The following is a 17647-nucleotide window of genomic DNA, read 5'->3' on the forward strand; positions in this document are numbered from 1 at the left end:
TACACTAGTTGAGTCCAAACATAGAATCGGTGCCAGTCTTTTTTGATGCCTCTAAGGCTTTCGGCTCCCTTGAGAAGGATTTTCTATTTATGATACCGAGCAGCAAGGGGCTCCCTGAGAGCTTTTTAAAGTTGATTTGTTGGTCACAGAGCCCACCACTAAAATTCAGCTAAATGGGCTACTCTCAAACCCCATTCTAATTGGGAAAGGCACCTGTCAGGGCTGCCCATTTCCCACCGTTATATGCACTGGCATCGGAGTCCCTGGCATGTGCAGCAAGACGATTTCACACCAAAAGAGACCTGAACTTCACTTCTCATAGTCTCATTAAATCTCTAAAGGCTGATGACATCACCTTAAACATGCATAACCCTGCTCAGAATCAGTCAGTTCATCAGAGAATTTAAGATATTTAAGACACTATCAAGAATAGAATAAATTGTTATAAGTCAACAATGTTTTCACTAATCCCTCGCACTCATTTCTGCACACTTGACTACTCCTTCCCCTGGTGTCAGTCATCCATTTATTACCTTGGCATCTGGGTCAGCTGTGATACAGCCAAAGTTATAGTGTAAAACTACTGAATGGTCATGTGGAAAGTTGAGAACATATTAAAAGGTTGTGTGGCCTTTCTCTGTCATTAATAGGTAGAATCGTCCAGACGAAAAGTGTTAGATTTCCTAAATTGCTGTGCTTGTTTTACCATAAACCCTATTCCTCTGAATAAACACTTTTCCAGGAATTTTGTAATTTGTATTTTAATTTATTTAATTTGACATCATGCTGATAAGGCAATAGAAACCATTGTCATCTCAACATATCCATAAAATTAGGATACAGCAAAATTCATAAAATCACCAATCAAGACATACATTGTTTTTATAAATACATATGCAGCCGAAATTGGTGACGTGCCGTATTTGTCACCACAGGGGAGAGACTCCATATTCCAGCACCCCACGTGCCAGAAGTCATGGCTACTGTGAGCCTGCAAGGGGGAGGGGCTGACCCTCATCAAGCTCCTAATGCGCTACCGGCCTCCCTGCTGTGCGAGACACACATAGGCCACGCATGGGTCAAGGGCAGGCCCATCTTTCACCCATCAGTGACAGGAAGAGGCAGGGCATGGCCACCCCCTTGGCTCTCCATCACGATGCTCTGTCCTGCTCCAACAGGGTAGGATTTAAATATTTATACTTTCTTTTAATAATGTGTTGTGTTTATCGACATGGTCAGCCTTCCAGTCTTCTGTTTCTTGGCAATTGTTAAACATGTGCGTGGTCACGAGGATCTAACGGGATCTTGACTGTGCTATTCAGCAAGGTTGGCTTTTCTTTTCTGGTGGAAATTTGCTGAGGCAACATCATCAATTTACTCACAACCTCCTTCTGGTAGTCTTTAGCATCTCTTAGCTAGGAGTTTGGTAGACTCTCTATCCTTCCGCTATGGGGAAATGAAAGGCTAGTGACACTCTTCAGGGCAAAAGGGGCAAAAACCACAAATCAGCTTCGCTCCATCCTCCTGATGCCATGGCTGAGAGCACCACCCTCAAAGACATAGATACACTTATGTTGGAAGTGGAAACTCTTCTGGGAGGGACCCAGCCGCCAAGAAAGTCCCTGCTATTCTTTTTTAAGAAACACAAAACTAAAGTATCTTTAGCACAGGAAGACCCTGGAGCTATTTACCATGTGTGGAGGTTTTAACAAATGTCTCACTTTCCATCTTTTTTAAACCATCATGTATTCCTGAGAATATGCCTGTTCCATTGTCTCCTATTATAACATGTGTTAATAGATTTTCACCTCAAGCTACTCTTTGCCCTGAGGAGGGCACCACAAAGAACTTATCCAACCCTGGTAAGATACCTTCAAGTTCCATCTTGCAAATAGCTACTTCAGGTTTACCAACAACTGATTCGAGTTTGGCTAGGAGCATGGGCCTAAGTCATGTTGTGTTTTTGGTGAATAGCCTTCAGACTGAGGTCTCTGACTTGACGTCTGGATTAGCCTCTCTAACATCTTTAACAGCTGAAATTGGAAAGCTATGATTATTGACTAGGCCATTGACTTCTAAATCTAACTCAAATGTCCTCTGCCCTACGTATTCTTCACTAATAAACCAAAACAACACTGTGAAAAATCAAAATGACACTAAACACTGGGCACACATTAATACTTCTCATGTGCCTGATGCCCTTTTACCCTCATGACCCACACCCTTGACACCAAGGAATACCCTGCACTCTATAGCTCCCCCCTCTAAAAGTCGGGATAGGTGGGGCCAGTATGTTTTTGATCAGCAAGGGGGTATTGTCAGGGGCAGTTTCAATTCAGGGAAGATGGCCTTGATAGGGGAAAACAGCTCACATATATGTGGTCAGGGTTCATATTATACCCAAGTCAACGCATGAAGATAACGAGTCCATTGTAAATAAATGTATATATCAGATACATTGTGTTCATGGTTATTATTCAGTTACAGGCTCTGACATTGTTTATGCAAAGTGGTATCAGGACCCCACCAAATCACCAGGCTGGTATGATTACATCAGGCTCGAGCTAAAGTCAAAATTCCTGGTGGATGGCCTACTAAGCTAGGAATTGTGCAGTACACCCCCTGGTGGTACATCTATTAGGTTTAAACTTAACCCCCCCATCTCCCTGTGGCCCATTAACCCAAAGCAAGGGAACTCATGGTAACCAAGAGAAGCTTATGGGGACATCTGTGGTAGATTGAATGAATGGTGTAATTTCAATCTCCAACACTAGTAGAAGGGATCCCCTGCTTGATCTGGAACAAATGCTATCAAATAGTGACCCCCTTATCTTTGGCTACAAATAGTCTTTATTGCTTCCGCATCACCCATTTGTTAACATTCTTTCTTGGAATATAGTAGGAATAGAGGCTAAATTGGATGATCCAGCCTGGCGGACCTTCACCAACCAAGTTGATCTGTGCTCCCTGCAGGAGACCTGGTCCCTCGATGTGCCGCATAGATCGGGCAATGTAACATATTACATTCCAGCTCATGGCAGAGGCCCTTTGAGCTGCCTTCTCATGGGGGGGTCTAAAGTAACCCTGAATGCTAAAATATGTAAATTGGTTTATATTTCACATGACATCTTGGGCATATCTATTACCATGGATGACGCCCATATCTAATATGTATACAATGTTTATAGTGGGGTGGTGGGGGGGATACCAAGGTGATTTGTAATCCTTTGCACATAGGACTGCTTATGACTCACCTAACACCACTATTATAGCAGGCAATTTTAACACCACATATGAGCCCTGGAATCTGGGAAGTTCCTCCCCTGCCAATGAAGAAGATGAGGAATGGAGAATTCCCACACTTAATGCTCTTCTAGTGAAGCGGTAGATGGGTGCTGCATATCAGCTTTTATCTTTTACATTAGCATGTGGCCTGAGAGCATGCAATGGCACAGTCTTAGATCCTCTGCTGCTCATACTTTTAATCCCTCTAGTCGTAAATCTAGAATTGACCATGTCTTAATCCTTCTCCAGTTATGGAGAACTTGCATCGATTTTAAGTTTGAACAGGGATAATAGGGATAACAATGCTCTTCACTGCTCTCTAATGGGCTTGTCCTGTCATTGGGCCAATGTCCCCATATTCCTTAACTCAAATCGTGTGCCCTCTAATGACAGGCGAAGGCTCAAGTGGGATCATATAATCCATAATATTTATATTAGAGATCAAATGAATATGGCCCTGAGGGTTGCCATCTTAGAGTTAGACACCTTAAACCTTTCCCAGTTTGATGGCCAGCCTTGGGATATTAAAATTGCCAAAACTAATCTTGTTTGAAATATTGGGAAAGTGTTTTATGTGTCCATGCAAAGCCACTAGGGTTTCCTTTTAAAAATGAATTAGCCTGGTATGATAGGCCCTGTAATGATAAAAAGGATGAACTTTAGCAAGCCCTTAAAGCTGGTGATACCTCAGTAAATCAAATTAAAAGAACCAAATACAAACTAGCTCAAGCTAGGGTGCATAAGGATTGGATGTCTGAACTATGGGAAAATATCTATGAAGTAGCCATACGCAATGATACTAGGAAATTTTGGAAGATTGTGGCCACTGGCGGTCCATGACCCCGAGGCCTTTGGCTGATTCCATCACACATGAGGTATGGCATGCACATTTTTCAGACCTGTATCAGCTTCCACAGGGGGCTGCTAATGATGGCATTGCACAGCTTTGTGGGAGAGACCCCCATTGAGCCTCTTACGATAGACTTGAGGGAATCAGCCAGTGCTTTAAAAGCTGAAAGGCGCCAGGCCTGATGGTGTCCCTGGTGACCTTTTTCTTGCCAACATCGAGGAATAAGTTTGGTAATTTAATAAACTATCAAACTACATTTTGGCGGCGGCAAGCATTCTTGCTAGCTGGAATGCTGCTGAAATTGTGCCCATTTTCAAACAGGGCCAGTGGGATTCCTTTCTAAATTACAGGCCAATTAGCCTTATAGATGTATCCCAAAAGCTCTTTGCTACACAAATTTTGCACAAGCTTGAATCCTGGATTGACAATCACCAGGTCCTATCCCGTCTGCAGGCAGAGGTTAGGTGAGGGATCAGTACAATTGACCAAGTCCTCAGGCTTCTACTAATTTACTGGAAAATAGTGGTCACCCTGAAGGCACATTTATATCTGGTCTTTGTAGACTTAAAGTCTGCTTTTGCCCTTGTGCCTCAAGATACATTGTGGAGGGTTCTTATGAGTAGTGGGGTTCCATTCGATTTTCTAGATGTTGTGGATTGCCTTCACCTGGATACATATGCCCAATTGAGATGGGGCTGGGATGGGGAGCTGACTGACCGGAGAGGCATCCAGAAAGGGGTCCGACAAGGGTGTGTCCTCGCCCCTACCCTATTTTCTCTACATTTAAATGGGATGGTATCTTTTGTGGAGGATGATCTAAACATTGCCCCTCAATTGGGAGGTATCAAGACTCCCCATTTATTATTTGCCGATGGCTCCCTCTTGATTTTGAAGATGCCTAGAGGCCTTCAATGTCTGGTGAATACGTTTGAAGCATTTTGTGTAGAAAGGGGCCTCATAATAAACCACTTCAAGACAAAGTTCCTGCCAATTAGCCCCACAAATCTTTCCAGGGCTCAATAATGCTGGGGGACAGTCCACTGGATAGTGTCTGCGAGTTTGATTACTTAGAAATTAGGATAAATAAGTCTTTGTCATGGCTGCCCCAGGTCCAATAGAGCAGCTTGAGCTTAACTAATTATTCTGCTGCATTTTAAGATGTTATAAGTGTTCCCGAAATAGACGCATCTCACCTGCGCTCAAGGTCTATAGGGCCAAGGCCGAGGGTAGTGTTCTATATGAGGCTAAACAATGGGGCAGCTCAAATCTGGCCATGCTTGGGGTGGCTGAGAATGTATTCCTGTGATCTCAAATTAACCTCCCTGTTAATACCCTTAAGACAGGAAACTGGCATCGACTCAATGATAACACAATGCCCAGCTTAGACCACTTCTATATTGGAGAAGGCTGAAATATTCCCAAGACTTGGAGGTGTACCGTGGAGCTATGGAGGATGTGGTTTCCTTGGATAGCTCCGGTAAAATCAAGTGGCTGTCCCAGGTAAAAAAAGCTTTTATTTTAGCTTGGCTTAGGGCGCTACTAGTCCTCCTCCACATCTATGATCTACCTGTATAGGGCCAAACTCAAAGATGCATTTTAGGCATACATATACGCCAGGAAAATGAGCAATGTGTCTGAAGGGGCTCTTAGTTCCACTTTTTTAGATTTTAAACCTGGACCTGAATTTGAGCCCTTTTTTTATTTCATTACCATACTACCTGCAAAGTATCTTTATTTGAAATTCTGCTATGGTACTTTACCCCTATTGTCTTTACTAGTAAGGTGGAGCCCTCAAACTTTCATAAGCTCCACATGTCCAACTTGTCAGTAGGCAGAGGAAATCTGTGCTTATTTTATCTTTTTTTGCCCTGCCGTTGCTCGCCCACGTAAAGCTTGGATTATGCCATTCTGTACACAGCTTGGCTGTAGACAGCTTCAGGTTACCATACAGCTCTCTTCACACAGAATCCTTGCAGAAGGTTGTGTGCGCAGTGTCTACATTTCTTCACTGGAGCTTGGCCATTAGATGTAAAACGATGGAATGATTTCTCAGAGGCTGAAGCTTAATGTTTCCATTTTGGCAAATTTTCTTCTAGTCTTGTTTTATGGCCATTTTATGATTCAGAGTTCTTGCTCCTATTATATACATGTCTTTCTAGTATACATTTTTATCCACATTACCAACATTTACATTTTTATACCTTTTATCATATTTATGATATATATATATTTATATATATATTGCTTGAGGTCTTTGGGGGGCTCATGCACTAGTTAACGTCTTTCTTGTACAAAGTCTAGTTTACAGTTAACTGTGTGGCTTATTTGTGGGTCCTTAGCTCTTCTTTCTTGCCCTTTTAAGAGTTGAATGTGTCTATTGTACTGTTTTTGGAATTTTATGGTTGGAAATACCGAATAAAGCTATTTATTATGATGATATGCCACCGAAATTGGCTGTCTGTAAGGCACTATCCCTCGTCCGTTGTGTAAATACAATCAACCAAATGCTAAAAACTATTACAACAGTGAGAAGACCTGCCTCGGATCCTTGTCATAAGGGATAGGGCAAGTAAGGTCATGAAAGGTAAGTGCAATGCAAAACAGGACACACATGCAAAACAAGATTCTTCTTAAAAGCACATAGGCCATATTCTGGAACTGCTTGCTCTAAGGTATGCAACTATAGATCAAAATTGTGCAAAAATTAAGATTTTTTTTGTAAAAAGTACAATTGAAACATTATAATTCATACAAACAAGAGGGCAATCATTTTGTGTCAAAAGCAATTATCACATAAAATAAATTGTGTTCTTCAGTTTTTAAAGGATAAAAAACAGATATAGGACAAAGAAGAAAAGAGAAAGGAAAGTAAGAGCTAACAAAATACATACATACAACAATTCAAGCTATATGAGAGCATATTCCCCTAATAAATAAAATCAGTCTCATAAAGACCACAAACTCAAGAGTACATCGACTCAAACCTCACCAAACACAACATGTAAATCTTATACTACGAGATATTCAAGGTAGCAAACCTTTCAGCGACTACAGACAAGAATTTTCCTAAAACACTATACACAGCCATATTATTGCACTTTAAAATTATAATCATTACACCGTTAATGTGACACACCTGTACATTTCTAAAAACTGGCAGTAGCAGTCTCGCCTTTTCTAATCGTAGTATACGCAAAAAAACAGTATATGCGACAGAGACAATTATGCACTTTAGCAGAAGGGGTAAATGTAATTTTTGCATCCTGGCTTGCCTAACCCCTTTCCATTCGATGAAGGATGGGACCTGACCCATCCTGACCTTCAAGGCCCACCTCCTTACAGATCTACCTTTAATATCACACAGATAAGGCTTAATTACGGACTACGGTAACGCCCTCTACGCCGGTACCACCGCCAAGCTCCAGAAGAGACTCCAGCGGATCCAGAACGCCTCAGCCAGACTCATCCTCGACATCCCACGATCCAGCCACATCTCCGGACATCTGAGAGACCTGCACTGGCTCCCCGTCAACAAGAGAATCACCTTCCGCCTCCTCACCCACGCACACAAAGCCCTACACGACCAAGGCCCGAGCTACCTCAACAGCCGAGTCAACTTCTACGCTCCCACGCGCCACCTCCGATCAGCCAACCACGCCCTCGCCGCCGTCCCCCGCATCCGAAGAGCGACTACAGGAGGAAGGTCCTTCTCCTACCTGGCCGCCAAGAACTGGAACTCCCTCCCGACCGACCTGCGCCTGACCCAAGACCACCTCTCCTTCAGGAAGAAGCTGAAGACCTGGCTATTCGAGCAGTAGCGGCACCCCCCCCCCCCCCAGCGCCTTGAGACCCTACGGGTATGTAGCGCGCTTTATAAGTGTCATTGATTGAATTAGCCCACTATAATCTGCCTCCAATAGGTTTTCCAGATTAACTCAATTGGTCACATAGGCTAAGTCCCTTTTCTTAGAGCACTCTTTTGTCAAACCTTTTAGTGCTTGTTTCTGCTGGAATACAGACGTTTAGAGGCTCATACCAAACTGAGAAATTCATAGAGGACTAATTTCTTGCATTTTAGCTACCCATTATCCTACATACTTTTTTATATTGTGCCTCAGGAAGCCCTCTTCTGATTGTTAAAGACGTGCCTAATAAATAAGGATCTGCTGTTTATATTTAAATAATATGTTAGTGAGGTCCAGCTCGATCTTCAAGGTAATGGTCACAGAGCCTCTAGGTAACACAAGCCATTTTTCCAAGTATTAGTTGCAATGATGTGCCAGCGCTTGATATTCTTGGCTGTCATAACCTTGCACCCATATAATAGAATATTCACAATTTTCGCGTTTTACGTCTCTCTTAAGACGCCAATAGACTTATGACCCAAGGCGAACTCCAGTCTTTGTAAAGTACCAGCGATAACCTTTGCACCCACTTTGTGGTGGGCGATATGAGATTTAAAGTTTTGATTATAACTGAAAAGGAGGCCTAAATATCTATATTCTTTTATCTTCCTTCCATTCGAAAAGACCATGACCTCTGTTTTAGCTGTATTTATTGTTAAATAATTCACCTTCCAATTTTGTGACAAAGCATCCAGTTGCCTCTCCAGACCAACCAGGGTCAGTTCCCATAAAAACCATATCATTGGCGTAAAACAATACTGATATAGCCTCAGCTCCTAGTTTTGGCGGAAAGGACCAAACCTGGTTTAGTCCTACCATAGCATCCGCAATATAGATTGAAAATAGGAGCAGTGCCAGTATAGACTCCTGCCTAAGCCCATTACGGGTACCAATCATTTTGGACAAGGCTCCATTACCCCGAGTTCCACTCTAGTCCATGAGCCCTCTTGAGATTAAAGTATCAACTTTAATAAATCTGGTGGGCAATACCATCTAGGCATCTTTTCCAAGAGTAAAGCTCTATTTATAGTGTCAAACACTGTTAACAAATCGATGTAAGGCACATAAAGGTGCTGTTTCCTTTTCAGAGCATATTGTTCAGCCACAAGATGTAGGGCCAGATTTATGAAAAAGTGGCACAGCGCAGTGATGCACCAAAATTGGCAGCGCCACGCTGCGTCATTTTAGAAATGCAGGGCTGTGCCGTAATTAAGTGAATACGGCGCACCCGTGTGTTGTCCCCTGCGCTGGCGCTAAATTCTGCTGCCAGCGCCAACGCAGGTATCCTTGCACCATTGTGCAAGGATGTTTGCGTTGAGGGGTATGATTGTTTATGTGCGGGAATGTGTCCCTTCCTGCACATAAACAATCTCCAATGGTACTTCTGTGTGTGCTGGACAGTACAGCACACACAGAAGTACCAAAGCATAATTTTCAAACGATTGTTTATGTGCAGGAAGGGACATCTTCCTGCACATAAACAATAATTTCTGGCATTTTGCTCTTTCAATGCGTGCTGCAGAATACAAAAAACGAGGAGGAATAAAAGTATTCCTCCCCGTTGTGCCCTGCTAATGCCACCCCAGGGGGTGGCATTAGATTTTGGCGCTGCCTCAGGTTTACGAAATTTCATAAATCTGAGGCAGGGTCAAAATGCAATGGGTATTGCTGTGGCACGCCCACAGCAACACCCATTGCATGCCCAATTCCACGCACAGTGCTGCGTGGGAATGGGCCGTATTTACAAGGTGACGGTAAGCCACAAAAAGTGGCTCAACTCCACCTTGTAAATACGGCGCAGTGCTTAGCGCCACAGGAGCATCACGAAAAGTGACGCTCCTGTGGCGCTAGGGGCCTATAAATACACCCCTAAGTATTAAACAACCATCCATAGTTAAATAACCTTTGTCAAAACCCATTTGGGCCATAGGTAAAATTCTGGCTTCACTTGCCAGTCTTCCAATAAACCCAGCAGATGCCTCGCATAAAGTTTACTAGGAATGTCCATCAGGGTAGTCATACGGAAATTCGAGGGCGGGACAGTTAACCCTTTTTAAACAATGGCCCCCTAATGCTTTCTTTCCAGGATTCTGGCATATCCTGACAACTAATTATTGCTCCAAACAACAGAGCCAATATCTGGGTCCACAAGCTGATATTAAGTTTAATCATGTCTGAGGAGAGACCATCGGGCTGTTGAGCCCTGGACCTTGTCAGACCTTTTTTTACTGCTTCAATGCTACTTACAGATGGAAGTTTTCTTAAGGTAACCGGTTTGAAGGGAGACTGTCGCCTTTGTCAAGATACTCTCTTTTTCCCTACACCTTATTTGTCATATTTCTTTCCTACTCTCTGTTTTCTTGTTTAAAGTTGACCTTGCCCCTGCTTTATCAGAACTAAATGAGTCCTTCCTAACCCAGCTCCTCTTTAAACCCATGGATGTAGTGTCCCTTATTGAGGCAATACGTTTCTCAAAATCCGGTACTGTGTGATGAGATGGCAAATTAAACTGGGAATTCACCAACTTCATCATATCATTTACTGTGTGGACTTTTAATTTTGTGACCCACGCTAATCTATGCTCATTTCTGCAGTACATTGGCTGACTGTTGTATTAAAAGTCTCTTAGGTAAGCCCCACTAAACAGTGAAAGTATGAGTGGTTTCTGGTCACTACCAGCTAGATCGCCTACCACTAAATCCTTCATCAACCCAACATTCTCAGAAGAGATTATAGCATCAACGATCACTGAAGTCACCCTCCTGTAATCAAATGTTGGCTGGCACAGCCGATCTCCCACACACCTACCATTTATTATAGTCATATTTAGTTGCCAATACCACAACAAGACCTGACATGGAACATTCAGAGCATTTCCCTTCTCCCTTTGCAGATCCTTCAACTAATTGGGTGAAATCTTTGCATTGACGTCACCCATCAGTAAAATTGGCACATTAGGAAAGGACAGTTGAGCTTTTTCCAATATCCGTTCTATTTCTCTTAGTTAATGGCAGGCCAGTGACTATGGAGTCATTAGTGTATTCCCTGAACGCAATAGAGACCACAACATCATAGTTTACAGATACCAAAACAAATAAGCCCCCAGCAGAGCAACCAAATTGCCCCTTAATGGCTTTAATACTAAAAACATTATATTTGCCCAACACCAAGTCCTCCATTTGCTATGTGTTGCAAAACAATAATCATAATGTTCTCATCATTCATAACAGACAGAAGAGATTCAAAATTGCTTTTCACATCCCAACAATGTTCCATGACTGGAATGAAAACCTGAAGTCATCAGGATCTACAAAGAGGAGTTTTGACAACACCTTCTTTGAGTTGATTCTGCCCGCAATCCAATTCCAGTTGATTTCTCTCTTTTCAGATGGTTCATCCCAGCTAGTGAACATTTGCCTACCCTTATCAGTTTTCACAACAAAGATCCTTTCAGACCCGGCACCCCCATGACAACCCCCCAACCACACACAGGGGATCTTGATTGCATTGATAAGGTTGTACCCCCCTACAGTCCACACAGCTCTTTTCATAAATTGGCTAGGCTATAGGGAGTACAGGCTGTTGGATACATGTGTAGTAGATATAAAACCCTGCCCGCCGAAGCTCATCTAGCGAAGTCAAGACTTCTTCAGTTACTATCCTGGAATAAAAGCGGACCAACAGCTGTATCACTAGTTTTGGGAAGAACAATCAGAGAGATGTTTTAGAGGATATTTTAGCCAGCTGAGAAATAGATTAAACAAGAGATAGAATGCTCTATCTATTTAGCACACATTCTGTCTCAGAGTCAGCAAAAATGTCCAACAAGTGAAGGACCCAGTCAACTTCCTTGTAGGGGTTAGCAATAGATTCTTTACCCCACCTTAAAACTGGAATCTAAAATCTAACGTGATCAGTCATGCATGGACTGGCAAACAACCCAGAATTTCCTGGGAGATATTAACTCTACTGTAAGAGCAAAGGTGGTCTATGGGCACCTGAATTTGATTTAAATTTTAAATATGCACAGGCACACTTTACCTACTACTGGCTGCATCCCCTTCCATACATGGCCCATCTGGCAATTGAATATGAAAATGCATATATCATCTCCGTTAAGTGCATTAATCAACTAACTCCTTGCCATATCTGAAAAGAAATTAACTCAATCACTAGAAAGAAGTTGGCCTGGAATGGGCTTCACAGAAGAGTATCTTGTCCTATGCTCTACGTGCAAGAGCAGTCACTCACTAATTGCCAGTTATTCAACTTATCCAAGGAAAGTCATCCCTCATTAGCTGAAAAAATGGGGACTAACCAAAATGGGGAATATATTTCCTGATAGCCAATTCCATGAATGTTCGTGTAATAAAGAGATAATTACTCCACTCTAGGAACTTTCACAGGTGTCCATTTTCCGGTCAGTAAGGGTGCAGCTTTCTCATGTCCCTGGTGCAAGGTGTGCCAGGTACATGTATTAGCACACACGCATGATCTACATAGTAATTTAGAGCTTAACAGGGGCACAGAAGCATTCTGATTTTTCATCAGCGTCCTGGACACTGTTCGGGTATTGTATTGAAACTGTATTCATGGTAGTCTATTCTATGGGAGAAATATGGATGTAGTGCATGGCGGTTTGGAAATAGGAGGGAAAGTTGCGAGGAGGTTCAGATAAGCAGGGGTGTTGTAGAGAATTTGCCAAATAGTCTTACCTACGAATACTGATGCATATCATGTATGTAATGTTATTGTTACTTATAGGATGGTGGATTCCTCTAATAATAGTTTTTACTCTATCTGGCAGCACCTTGCATTTGAAGCACTAGTTGCTGAGCCATGCTTCAGCTTTTTAGTCCATTCCATATGAATGTGGTTATAGATATTTCCAGAGCTTAAGTTATACTCAGTGGAAAAGTTGAGTTTTTATTGCTTTTTAGGGTGGAGCCTCTGAGTGTATGCACTAGCGTATTCATCTTGCTTGCAAGACTCTGTTGTGTACAGTAAAGGGCTTGGAGCCCCCCGTTGCTCACCATTTGTTGGCTGCCAAGGCACTCTGCTTTACAGCCTCTTGATTTGTTACTGCAGACCTAGCATCATTTCCATTCTTCTGTGTGGAGCAGGGACCCAGGGCTGATTGATTCAACTTAGTCAGTGCTCGACGTCTGCTCCCTAAATAATTGAGATACTATTTTGTCCCTTTTTAAAAACGTTTAGTGCTCTGCTGACAGAAGGGGCGTGGCAGTCAAAAAATGTGCCCAGCAGGACAAACAAAATTGTGAGGTTTTATTTTTTGTAGCTAACCTTTTTTTGGCACATCACCTTTTTTCACTTTGCACTCATGTTTTCTTTTGTTTTTGCTTGTAGGCGCTGTTCTCAAAAGTTGACAATTATCTTGTTCTAAATATTGCAGTGACATTCTTTCTTTAATATGTGTTATTTCTGAACTGATGCTTTAACACATAATTGTGCAGTACACCCCAATCGACCCCACTCCTATCCGCCCCACTACAATCGACTCCGATCCGCCCCACCTCACCCTACACCAATCCACCCAACCCAATATAATCCACTCCAACCCACCCCACTTCAATTTTACAAACCCACCCCCATTTAATCTGCCCACTTCAGTTTGCCCCACTCTAATCCAAAACAATTTACACCATTCCAAAGCAATCTGCTGCACTTCAATGTAAAACAATCTGCCCCACTCCAATCCGAAACTTCTGCCCCACTCCAATGCAAAACAATATGCCCCACTCCTATATGCCCTACTCCAATCTACCCCACTCCAAACCAAAACAATCTACCTCACCCTAATCTGCCCAATCCAAAACATTTGCATACTTATCTCTGATTAGGGAAAACACACTGATTCTGATGTGTATCCTATGCACATAGTAGTAAGTAGGTTATCATTTAACCAATCCAAAACAACCTGCCCCACTCCAATCTGCCACATTCAAAACATCTGCCCCACTGCAATCTGCTGTATTCCAATCCAAAACAATCTGCCCCACTGGAATCCAAAACAATCTCCCCCACTCCAATTCAAAACAATCTGGCCCACTCCAATCCAAAAAAATACAAGTTCATATTATTTAGAACCAAGTAAGAGACGTGCAACTGAAAGGTACCTCTAATTTAAATTATGCACTAGTGGACCTCATAACTACTAAATTAGCCTCTGGTATTTGCAAAGTTGGTCATATATTGCATTTAATTATGTCAATAGAATGTATAGACCTTGTTTACATAGATGAAATTAATACAAACAAATCTTGAACACAAATGTGATTTCAGAATATCTACGTCAGTATATGAATACAAAATAAGGGGATATTTACATGGTTATTTACCAAAAGAATTACATGTTTGCTCTTATAGCCATGGTAGTTTCAGCTAACTAACATACCATGTATAACGTGTTTTTTTTCTTCCACCAGAAGCTGATGTTTCAAGAGAGAAGTGGTCGAATGCTACAAGCCTTCTCACCAAGACAGAGCCCCACCGGCAGCCCAACACGTGGTTGCTCTCCCTCCCGCTCAACATCTCGTTCACCATCTCCCCCTTTAGCATGGGTTTCCACTAAACCCTTGTCCCCTTCTTCTTCAAAGGAGGCTACGGTCACCATCAGCGGTATGAGTGAGGGGGATGAAGATGAGAAGTAAGAATGATAAGGAAAGAAAAGACAACACCTCTCCTGCCTACAGGTCCCCTCTTATTCCAACACCCTATAAAGCAATGTAAAGGAAGCTGACAATACTTTTTATGGTGAGATTACCTTTCCAGAGAAAACTGGAGCGATGACCCCTAGATATCTTGTAGTAGATCTCAGGAACAACCAATTTTACTCTTCTCAATGCCATCCAGAATCTTCATGACAAGTTTCATGCAGGTACACTGGCAGGCTGCAATAACAAAAAACAAATGCTGGACTTTCTGACACCAACGGTGTCTCGGTGTTAAGTAAATGCTGCCTCTGTTTAGGTAAAGCAGAGCCCATTAACACTGGTGGAAACACGACAAGGTAGAATGGAGCTAGAATGCATGCGTGTGGAGACTTCAGTGTTATGGTCACTCAACATATACAATAATTGCTGAATCTGAGTCTTCACATGCGTACAAATTTAGTTAAAAAGAAAAACGTGTTATTGTATGTCCCAATGCAAATCAAACAATACATCTCCAAAGCTACCAACCTAATCTATCACACATTCTCAATGTACAAAGTGGATCAGGATTTGAATGTTGCCTTTTATGAGGCTTTCACATGAGTTGAGATTTGTGTCAATGAACGTTCTTTGTCTCCTTCATATCAACAGACATTTTCACTTTTATTAAAGGTGTTTTTTTTCCGCAATCCCCCTTCCCCTCTCCTCCCAGTTCATACATTAGGCAGTAAGGAAAGGTCACCTTGCCAATCTACATCAGCAAACACAAACCTACAAATATAAATGTATTGATTACAGGAGGCGATGTAATCCGATTCATAGTACTCAAAATAGAATTCATTTTCTCTGACAATGGCATTCGGTTTCCACAGAGACACTTTGAAGGGCATTAGCCTCATATCTGATTTGCACTTTTACGAGAAATTACAATGTCTACTCGTAGTCAGTTAAAGGTTCTGTTGATTAATTATGCTGTTTGGAAAATTTGCTTTAAGTGGCATTTGCATACCTATCTTTGATTAGGGAAAACACACTGATTCGGATGTGTATCTTATGAACATGTAGTAAGTAGATTATCATTAATGAATCTCAGATGTACATCTAGGTTGCATGTGCTACATACTCCTTGTAAGAATGCAGGCCCAAGGCAAGGTTTGAGGGCTTCCAATAGTTGTGAAGTGTAGCCGTATAAGCAATACATCGCTTCCCTTAAAGGGCATGTAAGAACTTTTTAGTGTCCATTGACCTCAACCTGCTGTTAGAAAAAAAACTCCATGACCGCTTTTAAGTTGTTTTCCAGCCACAAACTAAAACTTCCGATCTTCACTCTTTTCAGGTCATTGGACGAATGATCTCTCGAACATTGCAGTAGAAACCAAATATATGAAAACAGAAGGAGGTTGTTTTTTCAGACCTGTGCCTTTTTAAATTACTTAACAAATGACATCCTTTAACGTGTATTGTTCAAGTTAGAGGTACATTACGTGAAAATTAAGAAATCGCAATGGAGGTGCTTAATAGGAATAAATTAAAATAACATAAGTGAAAATTAAGGGCCTAGGTTAGAGTTTTGAGGATGGGATACTCGCAATTCCATAAATCGCATTACAAATACCGCAGGATATAATACACTTGTATGGAGGGACGGGTTGTTTATGACCGAATTTTCATCTCCAAACTCTAAATCAGGCCCTTACATTTTTTTCTGTGGGTGACAATGATAACAACAGACTAAACATTTGATTTTGTGTGTGTTATTGTAGGGTTACAGTAAGCTCAGGTAGGGTTGAAGAATGTGTTACGGTAAAGGCTAGGGTTAGGGTTTGAACTGGGGCTTAGATAATGGTTAGGACCTAGTTTAGGGAAGGGGAAGGTTTGGCGTAGTGTTTGAGGTAAGGATCAGGCTTACATTAGGGTTAGCTTTAGGTCTAGGTCTATTGTTAGTGTAAGAGATGTATTTATAATTATGGTGACGACAAGTTTTGAGGTTTGAGCTTGGGTTAAGTTCGTTGAGTGGGATTTCCTTCATTAAGGCATTCATTACAATGTGTCCATTATTGTCAAATATTTGTTTTCCGATAGGTTCTTCATCAAAATTTCTTCATAAACATATTACGTCATGTATCATCTTAATTATCATAAAGATCCTGCGTTTCCACTCCCACTGACATTCCAAAGGGGGAAGAGAGGACCTTCCTTGGTGGCTGTGTTTTCAAGTAGGGAAGTCACTTCTGGTTGAAAAACATTTCTAAAAATTCTTAGTGTGATTTTTCGATGTTCAGAGATCCTCAGTCAAAAAGCATCTGTCTCCTTAAGTGAAAAAACTGTCGTTAAAGGTATTAGGTGCCTTTATGTTCTTTCTGAGGCATATCAGTATATTTAAAGACAAACTATTGCGATTTACAAATTATTGTCTGTAACTGCTTTAACGGGTACGGTATGTTCACAATGTGTTGTCTGAATTTAAATTAAGGCTGATCAATAAAACAGATACATACTTCAAAATAAAAAGACATTTTCGCTGCTAACTTTATTCTTCTTTTAGCGTATATTTTTATTGTTTGTCATATTTCCATCTGTAGCAATGCATACACATTACAAACCCTCAAATCATAGCCTTGGTAGAAAATTGTGTGTAGTTTATTGAAAACTGCAGTTTCATACATTAAAAATTGTTCGCGAAACTTCCCCTTGGTTATGTGCCCGCATCAATACAAGATCGATGGAAAATTGTCGGTTCCAATGATTATCAGCAAACACACAATTAATGCTGGTTAGACCCGTTTTTGGGGGAGAGAGGCTGATCAAGCAGAGACTGCATTTTAGCCGCGTATGTAGAGATACTGTGGCTATCCAAGTTCAACAAAGTGCTTCCCATGATAATATTAGCTGTCGAATTAAGTCAATGGGCACATCTGTGAATAATACATCTT

At 41.6% G+C, this 17647-nt stretch overlaps 1 protein-coding gene across 4 annotated transcripts in view; it reads left to right on the forward strand.

The window, feature by feature from the left end:
* PCYT1B (phosphate cytidylyltransferase 1B, choline) overlaps window positions 1-17400 on the forward strand; it is a 1028131-nt gene extending 1010731 nt beyond the window's left edge. For 2 of the 4 annotated variants that reach the window (XM_069204812.1, XM_069204813.1), the window contains exon 8: window positions 14487-17246. In XM_069204812.1, coding sequence (XP_069060913.1) covers window positions 14487-14711 — 225 coding nt within the window. In that variant the 3' untranslated portion in view covers window positions 14712-17246. Of the gene's footprint in view, window positions 1-14486 lie in introns of all 4 variants that reach the window. The other 2 variants (XM_069204810.1, XM_069204811.1) reach the window with 2 other exon arrangements.
* Window positions 17401-17647: the final 247 nt, after the last annotated feature.

The sequence above is a fragment of the Pleurodeles waltl genome, chromosome 8 (genome assembly GCF_031143425.1).
Source record: "Pleurodeles waltl isolate 20211129_DDA chromosome 8, aPleWal1.hap1.20221129, whole genome shotgun sequence".
Classification (NCBI taxonomy): Eukaryota; Metazoa; Chordata; class Amphibia; order Caudata; family Salamandridae; genus Pleurodeles; species Pleurodeles waltl.